The sequence below is a fragment of the Serpula lacrymans genome (assembly GCF_000218685.1).
Source record: "Serpula lacrymans var. lacrymans S7.9 unplaced genomic scaffold SERLAscaffold_1, whole genome shotgun sequence".
Classification (NCBI taxonomy): Eukaryota; Fungi; Basidiomycota; class Agaricomycetes; order Boletales; family Serpulaceae; genus Serpula; species Serpula lacrymans.
The window spans coordinates 1332560-1345125 of record NW_006763290.1 but is presented as its reverse complement, the minus strand read 5'-3'; the positions used below and the strand labels follow the sequence as shown (position 1 = coordinate 1345125).

Sequence of the window (12566 nt, the reverse complement as noted above, 5' to 3'; positions counted from 1 at the left end):
AAGTGGCTAAAGATAGCCCAGTTCTCCATTCTCTTACAATATTAAACAGTTATAGGCTACTAGCAAGGCACCATTCAACCTTACAATGTCATAACTTCCAAGAATGGGTGTAGAATATGGTAAAAGCAAAAATGAGGCTATAGGAACTATGGTCAAAAAGATAAAGTCTGCCTTAGATGAAATGTGCAAAGCACTATTCAAAACTGCAGAGCAGATAAAAGACAGGGCAAAGTGTAAACACTCTAAGGCCCCTGACTACAAGGTTGGCAACCTGGTTTGGTTAGATACCGACCACTTAAAATTGAAAGATTGGCAGTCTAGAAATTTGACCAAAAAGTGAATTGGGCCTTACTGGAATTTGGAAAACAAACCTAACACAGGAGAGCTGGAACTCCTAAAATGAATGAGAGTAGTACCCACGGTCAATATTAGCCATGTAAAATCCACTGCCTGGACAATGTGTAGACCGGCCGCAATCAGTCACACTTGTGCCATGCGGCACTTTCCTTTTGTTCAGACTTAGCAACTATACAGTACAACATGTAAAAATATCCTGTAACAGTATATATATATATCCACTCCTCTATTTCTACTCCCTGCTTGTTGTTGTTGTGTGCCAGGGTATAGAAATTTTGGTTGTTATACCAGTATCACCAACTGCTTGGACGGCATACACAGAAGTCCACCATCTGGACCTCTTGAGGGTGTATGAATCCACAAGCTGCTTAACTTTGTGGACCAGGTAGTTGAGAAAATCTGTAACTGGGCCCTCCAAGCCAGGGTACCATGGTTTAGTCAAATCTGGGCAGGAACTTGCAGCATTTCACATTCCTGACTCAGACAAGTAAAGCCCTTCCTGTTAAAGGCATTGGAAGGCAGTGAACAAGGGGATCTCCTGAGGGAGAGCATCTGTGACAACCAAGAGTTAGTTACTCTAGCGCACACTAGAACACACTATAAAGGTAGTGAAGAGGGAGTGGTTACCCCTTAGGCTGCAGAGAGTTTGTTGGTTAACAACAGGAGGACTCACTGAGTAGTCTCCTGGATTTATTGGGGTATATATACTAATACAGAGTGTTTGTACTTATGTACTGTACAGTTGATAAAGTTAGTGGCTGATGATGTCATGGGGCCTAGCCCGCATGACCAGCTCCACTGTGTGAGAGAGTTGTATCTAAAAAACGCGGCGTGAGAAAGAGGAGTTTGAACAAAACGGGAAGTACTGCGTGGCACCATGTGTGAAAGCTAAAGTGTACAAGGTTAAAGTGGAGAATGAAAAAGAAGGAAAGGTCCGAAAATTATGTTATCGTAACAGCATCTGGTGTAGGTGGGAAGAGGTCAGATAGGGGAAATAGGATGTGGAGCATGCCTTCAAGGGCGTAGTAGCTCTTCAAGGGAGCTGCCTTGGCCTTGATGAGGAGACGGTGGAACAGGGATAATCTGGAGAAGACCTGGGCTCTACGGCTAACTGGTTCTGGTAGCTACAGGAACTAAGAGAACTGGAAACCCTCTGATGTCTATATGTGAGTCCATGTATTGTACATGTGTCTGCCATGAGTCCACCTTGCTGCCTTGAGGTGGACCCTTGCCACCTCCTCTCAGGATCCGCATCCGCCCTACTACAGCGGTACCCGGGACAATTTACTGGGTGCCCCATCAGACAATGAGGAAGGAGAATTATGGGAAGAAGTAATCACAAATGGTGACATGCCCACAAGGACTGACTCCACCAACATCAATGGCAACATAATCTATAACAAAGGGGGAAGTGGTCCCAAATGCTGTGTGCAAGCTACATTGTGTCACTTATTTTGCTTACTTTTGCTCACATGGTTTTTGTGGCAACACAGGAGCAGCAGTACAGTAGTAGTGAATGCAGTGAAAATTGTAGCCACTCTGAAAAATTCTCACACTTATACGAACATTCAACAATTGTAGTGAAAATCATAGCCACATCAAATTGGCCCCTGGACGTTGGTGGTGGTTGTGAAATTGCAGGAGATGGAATTATTGAGCTCCCCACCAACATGCTTATGCCAGAAAACACCATAGACTTATTAGGCGACACTACCTATCCTAGAATTTCAAATGGAGACCAAGATGACCATCATTTCCTCCACCGCATCATCCTCTCCGCAAAAAATGATGCTGTTAGTGACCTTAATTCAGCAATCCTCACAAAATTCCCTGGAGAAGAGTTTGTAGCTCTGTCAATTGATAAAGTGGTTGGAGAGGGGTATGAATATTATCCTATGGAATTCTTGAACTCCTTGCAAGTATCTGGCCTTCCTGAAGTGCACCTCCAAGTTAAAGCTGGATGTCCACTTATGCTCCTCTGTAATATTGATCCCCTAAACGGACTCTATAATAGAACACGCATGATTTTGATAGAGATGAAGAGAAGAATATTGAAGTGCCGTGCCTTGGGAGGAAAACATGTAGGAAAGATAGCTTTTATTCCATGTCTCACATTGGAACTTTCATTGGAAGAATTGCCCATCAAGCTATCACTTTGTCATTTCCCTGCCCGTGTTGCCTTTGCCATGACCATCAACAAATATCAATGTCAATCAGTGACACAGGTTGGGCTGGATTTACATGTTCCAGTGTTTTCACATGGACAATTTTATGTTGCATTGTCTCACTGCACTTCAGAAGAGAGAATTAAAGTGTCATTTTTGCATGGTTAAGATGACAAACACACTGTCAATATGGTGTATCCCAAAATCCTGACTGGCTTTATCCGTGACTGGCAAGTAAATTATTCCCAAATACTTACCCTTCTTACTAAAGTGTTTTATTATCAGATTATATTATTATCCTTTACCATTTCTGGAGTCTCTTTTTTTATTTCTCATCAATTTATCAATGTAATACCACAGACTTTTATATTACAATATATGTTAATATTTGTAAAGATTCAATGAATCATCTGATTGAATTCAGTATACTGTGCACAAGTTTAGGGCAGGCTTATAAGGATATTCAACAACAGAACAGCAAGTCAAACATGCATCATAGGATTCAAAGACTTAACATACATTACAGACAGCATAAGTTCACTGACTTGATATTTTGATCACTTGACAGTATTATTATTATTATTTATCATATATGTGACGACCAAGACTTCCCCGGGAACCTCCATAATATTTTCCCCCTCTGAAATAGATATCAGGAGTTCATGAGGGTGTCCCGGCAGTAGAGATATTTGAAATATATGCATTGGCATGGATTTGCACACCAACCCAGCTGTTACCCTTCCCTGGGGTCTCTAGCATTGTTTTGCCCGGCTTACCCTCAGCCCGGTATTAATGTCTCACTTCATTGGAAGCAAGACCCCCTCAGGCAGTATCACTTAAGGACTTTTGTCATGGACAGAAACTTTCACATAGAGTGCATGAAGTGGTACACAAATCTGAGATTGTGGCAATTGCTCACTTTTTATAGCCAAATAAACATGGACTATTCCCAGTGTCAGGCCTTGTCTTAATTGGCTGGGATCAACTCAGTCATAGTCCTCTACAATATAATGTGCCAGCCCGGTCACAGTTTCACAGTATCAAACAGCTAGCATTTAGTAATAAAATACAGTTTACCAGGTTCACTAGCTAAGAGTAAAAACCATGTACAATAGGTGGATAGAAGAAGACATTCTGGTGCACCTCAAGATGAAGTGGACAGTTCCCCCAGGAAGTTATTGAGCTCATCCAACATGCTCACAAGGAGGGCTTACAGCAAAGCTACACTGCAATGCCTGAATGCACAAGCCCATAACTACTTTGAAAAGACACTACAAGGTGATTGTGGTGTGCAACAATATCATCACCCCAGTGACTTCAACTGACGTGAGCATAGAGTTATTGTTACAATAACACAATTTTCGGACCTTTCCTTTATTTTCATTCTCCGCTTTAACCTTGTACTTTAGCTTTCACACATGGTGCCACACGGCACTTCCTCTTTTGTCCAAACTCCTCTCTCTCGCGCCACTTTGCCTTTCTTCTTATTATAGACACAACTCTCTCACACAGTGGAGCTGGCCATGCGGGCTAGGCCCCATGACATGATCGGCCACTGTCTCTATCAACTGTATAGTACACATGTACAAACAAACCTGTAGTAGTATATATACCCCAATAGATCCAGGAGACTCCTCAGCAAGTCCTCCTGTTGTATACCAACAAACTCTCTGCAGCTTAAGGGGTAACCACTTCCTCAACATCTTCTTTATAATGTGTTCTTGTGTGCGCCAGAGTAACTAACTCTTGGTTATTACAGCTATCAAATATTTCAATCTCATCTTTCTGAGATTTATGTTTACTTTCTCAAGCTCAAATTGTTGCATATTGTAGAGCCATACTTGGTTATTAAAATAGATTATGTAGCAACACAAGTTGAGCAAATCTGAACCGACATTGAAGCAAAGTGAGTTGTCTTGTTTTGCAGACAATGGTTTTTTCAGGCTTATACATTTTTGGCAGGCTTTTGCAAATAATTCTTGACAAAGTTATCTATGGTATGCTGGTATTCTACAGGTAAGTGCTGTCTCAGCTTTGTCTTGAATAATCTCTTGCCATGTATATGCCTGACCTTGCAAGAGATCTCTGCAGGTAATAACACCCCCCCAAATATCACATCTATGTCTGCACATTAGCCCTTCACCTTGTATCAGTGCATACCCCTGTCCTCAGCCTCTCACTAATGCTGCTTGCCCCAGTGCACACGTGAGCTTAGAGTGTTATTGCCAAAATTTCATGGCTCTTGGGGCATATGGTGGTGCTAGCAGCTGTACCTGTATCAAGTGGTCCTAGTTGATCATGATTTTTATGAGGTCCTTGGGACATCATGTGGCTAGTTCTTCATAAATTAGCCATCAAGACAGGCTCTCTTGCCTTGGCTCATTTTTTTTTCACATCTACATTAGCAGCCCAAAAGGCCTTGTAATAAGGTCAGTTTCTTGTACACTACAATATGAATATATAATGCTAAGTAGAGACATTATTTGGTAGCATTCTTTTTAACCACTTATGAATGCTCATACAGGTTTTGCTGGATCTGGACCAGACCCCAGCTAGAGTGGGTATCCATTGTTATTCAACTACAATACATGTACTCCGTCGGTTCCAAACCTCCCTAGTGACTCACATACCCCATTCCCTCCCCTGTTTATGACCCAAGAGTAACAATTACTGAGCTGTCTAATTCTGATGGTTTGTTCTACCCAGATCCTGACCTCAAAATTATGCTCCATGTAGTGGAGGAGTTTCAAGTCTTTACAGATGGTGGTTATGGAAACGAACTTCCTGCTAAACAGCAGGCAATGTCAACCCAGCCAGCAGACGGCAAGCCAGAATCACCCTGAACACCCCAGCTTATCAACAGTGACAGTGTTATCACAACAACCTGGCATTCCAACATCTACAACAGAGACTGACCAGCTCAGTACCACAAATCAAGCTAGTGGTGAATGACCCGGTACACAACATGAGGAATAGGCTATTAACCATCCATATCAGATGAGGGCTCTGTTTTCCCTGCTGTGACAGATGGTGCATGTGCCACCACCCAGGCCTTGTTATCTATGGACCATACTCTATTCAGCCAAATTTCCACGAGGGTTGACAAATCAACATGGGCCGCACGATGTGAGGCAACAATAAAATATAACAAAAACAATACCTGTCTCCGACTGCACTTGCAGGGAGCAAGAGGTACAGTGAGTCTTGAGGATCAACAGATGCTAGTGAATATAGCAAGTAGAGGATATGGGAGTAGACTCAGGGGTTTCTGATGAGGAGTAAAGCGGATAATTCAAGTAATAGAAAACTAAGGAACTATACATGAATAGGTAAGGCTTTATATAGCTAACTGTCTATCCCTCAGACTGAAAGAGGAATAAGAGAAAAGTGGTCTGAGGGGAAAATCAACCAATAAGAAAAAAGACAACTATTGTATGACTTTGAAGATTAATCAGCAGGTGAGAAAGTGTACTAATAATAAGCGTTGTCACACATGTCCAGGAACCGTATCCTTATGATGAGGTACGATCCTGACTAAAGTGTCTATTAGTATTTTCCAGGCACTGATGGGGCTTGAAGCTGGTTGGCAAGATGCTAACCACCAGTCCTTACTCATTGTGCTGGCTGGCTGGGAGCAATACCCAGTCTCTGATCTGCAATACAAAATGGTAACAATGATTGAGAAAGCCTGTGAGGGCTATGAGAAGCAGGATCGCAAAAGATACCTCCAGCCCTAAAGCCAAAGGTGTAACAGGAAAAGTATTCGAGAACCAAGACATAGAGTGAGAAGATAAGAAAGTGAATGGTCCTTACACACAAAACCCAACTCGAGCCTTCAACATTACTTAACCACTGCCTGCACCACCCCGCCAACTCACAGAAGCCAAAAAAGCTTCTCGTAAGCTAGTTTCTGAAAGGAAATGTCTAGTTAAAGCACAACTTGTGGACAATTTGCAGGATCTGGTTGGGAATACTAATGCACCAATTAGTGCCCTCACCACAAAGCACAATACCAGTATCAAACAGATCAAGGCCCTAGCTGGGTTCCATAATATTGTGAAGAAGAGTCGGGCCCCCAACATCTTCAATGTGCTTGTTCATGCCAAGGCATTGGAGATAAATCCTGGTGAGTACAATTTCATGTACATATTCCTTATTGCTTACATACCATGTCTGTAGATCTCCCTTCTGGAGAGAAGATGCATCAGGAAAAACTCTTTTGCTATGTAGCGCTATATAGCCACCATATGTATATATGGATGCTTTTATAGCAACCATAGCCCTATAAATGCAATTATAGCCTTTATAGCACAAGATTTAGCTAAAAACAAAACAATAATATTCATAATTTAAATTTACCATAATGTCTGATAAGTGTATTTACTACTAAAATTGTTGAGATAAAATTTGTACAAACATCCAAAACATTACTGTGAGTCCAATTAAATGGACAAGTATCTCTATTTCCCCCAAAGACTGGAATCAAATGACAAACCTGTCTAATTGCAGAAAGGGGTATAATATCACCAGGCAGGTAGCCAGAAACATTAGGCCCAGGTTTGGTGACAGAGTACATCATATGGTTGTTTTCAGCTGTTGGCCTTAGACAATTATGATCTTTGGGCCAGTTAGAAGGGGCACTATGTGTGCTATATAAAGTTGTAGGTAACTTGAAGATCACTCTGAGACATCCATTTCTTGTGCCTGGTACAACTGTTAAACAGATAGGAGATAGAGCTTTATATTATGGAACTTACCTGTCAAACCTGTTGATTCACAGTCATTGGAGTTCATTACTATAATAGTATCAAACCCAGGATGATGTCCACCAACGCTTGAGGGTTTTGCCTTTACAGCATCCATTTGGTTATCAAACAAGTCCACATTGTTTCCAAGAGTCTCAAAGGAGAATTTGAATGAGTGGAAAACATCAAGGTTTTGAAATGGAAGAGGATAAGATCTTGTTTGTGCTCTGGAATGGGGCTGCTGTAATTTTTAATTAAGATAGATTTTGAGTATGTCCTCAATGCCTGGGCAGGGCAGTAAATCTTCAAGGGAGCTGCCTCTGCCTTGATAAGGGTGTCCATAAAGGTGTGATAAAACTGCTAAGGTCCTTTAAATAGGAAAGTGTTAAACTACAACAGGGATAAGTGAGAGAGAAATCAAGAAAATAATGGGATGGATGTACTTTGGGTTTGGTCAGTGGGGTACTGTGGCATCAGATGGGAAAACCTTCCAAAGAAGATGGGTGCTATTGGAGTATAAAGTTAGAAACTATGGTGCAAACCAACAATGTACTTACATTGAGCGTGGCCATGGCAAGATTCCTAGGAAAAATGTTAATAATGGGTGAGCAACACAATTTTGATACTTAGCTGCAAGCTGGCCCTGTGTTACGAACTGTATTCACCATAGACTTTATTTCTCTTCACAAGTAGCTACGCTCTGCTACTTACCTATACTTTCCCACACACATTGCCTGTTACGGTACCACCTGTCCTTGTTTGTTCAACACAAACACCTACCCTAAAGTAGACACTATATATATAGGCCTGTATTGTAGTTACTATCTCCAATACGATTGTACGCTTCAACAGTGTAACTTGGTATTCATCAGTTGAAACCCTCATCATCAGAATACGTCTCAAACTCATCTACAACGAGCTTATCAGAAACCCTTCACATATCAGAAACCCAGTGTTACCAGGCTTGCACATTCCAAGCGTAACAAAACAATCATATTCTACACCGTCATTCCCACACTTTCTAGCAAAGGGACGCAAGGAAGAAAACCCACTACCAGGGCACAGACCAGAGCAGAACCTACTCAGACAGCCACACCCCCAGTGTCGTCAAGACAAGACAGAACAACAGCACCACCCCCTTTTCCCCAACCCGATTCCACCAGACTTCATACTAGAGAACAAGCAGACACATTCATCGAAGCTAGAACACATTGGTTACAGTATTACACGAGAAGTCACCCGCAGCTAATACCCAGAACCCAACATGATCCCCCGGTCTCAGAAGAAGACATCTACAACGAACAAGACTTTGAAGAATTTGCCACAGAAGGCCAACCAGTACCACATCCCACACCTCAGATACTCCCCCCTGCACCCAACCCATCTCCCATTCCACCAACTAGCACCATGTCCAACACCACAGCACCCAAACCTACTAAGTTTGGACAAATAGACAATTTTGATGGAATGCCCGACCGAGCCAACGGCTGGATGTTGTCAGCCAAAGCATACTTTGATGTAAACGACACCATTTACAACTCCAACAAAAAGAAGGCCTTCAAAGCCCTCTCCCACATGAAGGAGGGAGCCACCCTAGTATGGAAAGAGACCAAACTGACGGAATACACCGGATCGGGCAAATACCCGAAATGGGCGGACTTCAAAACCGACTTTAATGGAACATTCATTACCGCGGATGTAAAGGGAGCGGCCAGTGCAGCCCTTATGACGATGAAAATGGAAACAGGAGAAACGGCAGTAAAGTTCAACTCCCATTTCATGGTAGACGCAGGAAAGAGCGGCTTAAACGACGAAGGACTAATCATGGTGTACAAAAGCTCCATACGCCCATACCTTCTTCAAAATGTACTCAACTCCTCTACACAACCCAAAAATATTGCAGGATGAATGAGCACAGTTGCTGGCCTAGATGCCAACTGGACAAACTCGAACAGCATCAGCAAAGGAAAATGGGGAAGGAAAGGAGAAAAGAAGAAAGAGGAGAAAGGAGGAAGAAGCAAATCATCCTCGGCAAAACATTTATCCAAAGATGAAGAAGACTCGCTCAAAAGAGAAGGGCGATACTTTATATGCAAAGAACAGGGACACATCTCATGGTTCTGTCCGGAAAAGAAGAAAGGAAAACAACCGGATCAAAGGATCAGAACGGCAGAAGTTGAAAAGGATGAAGCCGAAACGGTGGTAGAAGACGGAAGAGGAATTTCTCACATCCTCAAAATGTGGAGATAACTCAATGAAGCAGATCGAGCCAGCACCATTGACGAATTGGAAAAAGAGGGTTTTTGAAAGGACAACCCACACCAATGTTGGTACCGTCCAAAATAGCTGTTGTAACAATAGCCACAATCAATTCAAACTCTTTACAAATTGATACCACGTTACAACAAAAAACCATTGGAACAAAAGCGTCAATAGACTCGGGAGCGACAGACAACTTCATGGACGCAAAATTCGCAATCAAACATCGCCTACCACTCAACAAACTGGAAACACCCATCACGTGCAAAAACGTAGATGGAACCATCAACAACGGAGGAAAAATCACCCATTACACATATCAACGAATTGAAGCAGGAGGAAAGAATGCCATGTGCAAATTTCTCATCACCCGATTAGGAGGAGAAGACATTCTCCTAGGATACCCATGGCTCCACAAGGTAAACCCCACAATAAACTGGACATCAAAAAGTGTGGATACCCAACATGCCATCCGCACCATCCAATCACTCTCCGACTGATCCATGATTCGCACCATCACAATCGATCGACCAGAACTATTGATCAACTACGTACACAAAACACGGATCTTTGCGAAAACCAACACGGCAATGGAATTAGCTATCCAGAATAATGTTGGAAAAAAGATAACGGAACTACCCGAAATCTACAAAGAGTTTGCACAGGTCTTTGACAAAAAGGCTTCAGAAAGACTACCCAAAAGAAGGATCTACGATCACGCCATACACCTAAAACCGGAGTTTAAACCAAAAGATTGTAAAATCTATCCTTTATTGCCAAAAGAAAACACTGCACTAGAAGAATTCCTTGACAACAACCTTTGAAAAGGATATATATTAGACCAAGCAAATCTCTGATGGCTTTCCCCTTCTTTTACATAGACAAAAAGGACGGATCTTTGCGACCATGCCAAGACTATTGACAACTTAACAAACAAACAATCCGAGATCCCTACCCACTGCCCATGATCCCCGACCTCTTAGACCGACTCCGTGGAACATCCCACTTCACAAAATTAGACCTACGTTGGGGATATAACAATGTCAGGATAAAAGAAGGAGATGAATGGAAGGTGGCATTCAAAACCCGAAAAGGACTCTTCAAACCCACAGTGATGTTCTTCGGCATGTGCAACTCCCCGGCCACCTTCCAACGCATGATGAACGACCTCTTCACAGACATGATAGACAAAGGATGGCTTATCATATACATGGACGATATGCTCATATTTAGCAAAGAACCAGAAGAACACTACCTGCGGACAAAAAGAGTATTGCAACGCCTAAGCAAAAACGACCTATACCTGAAACTAGAAAAATGCACGTTTGATGTAGCCGAAATCAAATATCTTGGCATGATTGTCCGTCACAACCAGGTGCAAATGGACCCAGTAAAACTGGCTGGAATCCAAAATTGGCCTACACTGACCAACATCCACGAAGTGCGAAAGTTCCTCAGATTTGGCAACTTCTACCGCAAATTCATTGGCCACTACTTGGAACTTGCTAAACCGCTCAATGCCTTACTGGAAAAAGGGAGAACTTGGAACTGGACAAAAACTGAAGAAAACGCATTTGCGCTGTTGAAATGCCGCTTTAGCAGATCACCGGTCACTCAGATACCCGATCCAAACAAACCGTCCCAAATTGCGGCAGACGCATCCAAACACACAACTGGGGCGGTACTAAACCAGCCAGATGACAATGGAGTATGGCATCCATGTGCCTTCTTCTCCAAAACATTGTCCCCAGCCGAAAAGAACTACCAAATATACGACAAGGAACTACTTGCTGTCATCAGAGGATTGGAAGAATGGAAAAATTATATCCTAGGCAGTGCCCACACAACGGAGATACTAACCAACCATAAAAATCTCACATACTGGCAAGAAGCCAGAAAATTGACACCACAACAACGACGCTGGCAACTTCTACTCTCCCAGTACAATCATACCCTGAACCACGTACCAGGAACGCAAATGACAATCCCGGACAATCTATCCAGAAGGCCAGACCTGTACACAGAAGAAGAAGAACAAGACACACCACTACTCCCAAAAACTGTCTTTGCCGCAGTAGCAACCACAGATCCATTTTTCACCAACATACAAAACAGTTCACGCGAAGGGAACAAATTACCAATGCACTCGGATCCCAAAGATTGGACCATCAAAGATGACAATGTGTTCTACAAGAACCGCCGTTATATTCCCATCGGACCCGAGAGAAAAACATGTATTTGACAACAACACGATTCGGTAACAGCCGGACATCCTGGACAACTGAAGACAACCCAATTAGTAACCAGATATTACTACTGGCCAGGTATGACACAAATGATCAAAGACTACATCACAGGATGTGCCACATGCCAACAAAGCAAGGTGATTACCAATCCGATCAAAATACCCATCCAACCAATTTTGGGCCCGAAAACTACCGAACCATTCAAAAACCTGTCCGTTGATTTCATCACAGATCTGCCAGAAAGCAATGGATATGACAGCCTCATGGTCGTGGTGGACCACGGCCTTACAAAGGGGGTAATACTATCACCATGCAGGAAAACTATTGACGCATTAGGAACGGCTAAACTATTTCACCAACATGTGTTCAAAAGATTTGGACTACACGACAAACTCATATCCGACAGGGGACCACAGTTCGCATCAGAAGTTACCAAAGAACTAGCCAAATTACTCAAGACCGGAGTTAATCTATTGACGGCATACCATCCCCAATCCGATGGAGAAACAGAAAGGGTAAACCAAGAGATAGAAATGTATTTACGGATCTTCTGCAACAATTTACCACACTCCTGGACAGAATATCTCACGACAGCAGAATTCTGCCACCGACGCGAGGAACCTTCTCGCTCAACAAGGGTACCTCACCTCCCCTCCCCCAGATTTGCTGAGCCTTCCCGCGACAATGGGGCATCAATTTCCAGGTCGTCACCCCCCAACCTCACCGCAGTCGCCTCAACTGGCATATCTCCCATCTCTGCCAGATCTTGTTCTACCTGAGCCCGCTCCATCATC

The 12566-nt window shown here is 42.8% G+C and overlaps 2 protein-coding genes across 2 annotated transcripts; both read left to right on the top strand.

The window, feature by feature from the left end:
* Window positions 1-6324: 6324 nt before the first annotated feature.
* SERLADRAFT_431869 (uncharacterized protein) lies at window positions 6325-9473 on the top strand (the record flags this gene model as incomplete). Its single annotated transcript, XM_007312162.1, has 5 exons — window positions 6325-6420; window positions 6480-6648; window positions 8086-8105; window positions 8159-9133; window positions 9198-9473. 5 exons carry the CDS (start codon window positions 6325-6327, stop codon window positions 9471-9473), a joined length of 1536 nt encoding a protein of 511 aa, XP_007312224.1.
* Window positions 9474-9675: 202 nt separating this feature from the next.
* SERLADRAFT_343756 (uncharacterized protein) lies at window positions 9676-9939 on the top strand (the record flags this gene model as incomplete). Its single annotated transcript, XM_007312161.1, has 1 exon — window positions 9676-9939. A coding segment is annotated over one exon (264 nt), but the record flags the coding sequence as incomplete, so codon positions are not given.
* Window positions 9940-12566: the final 2627 nt, after the last annotated feature.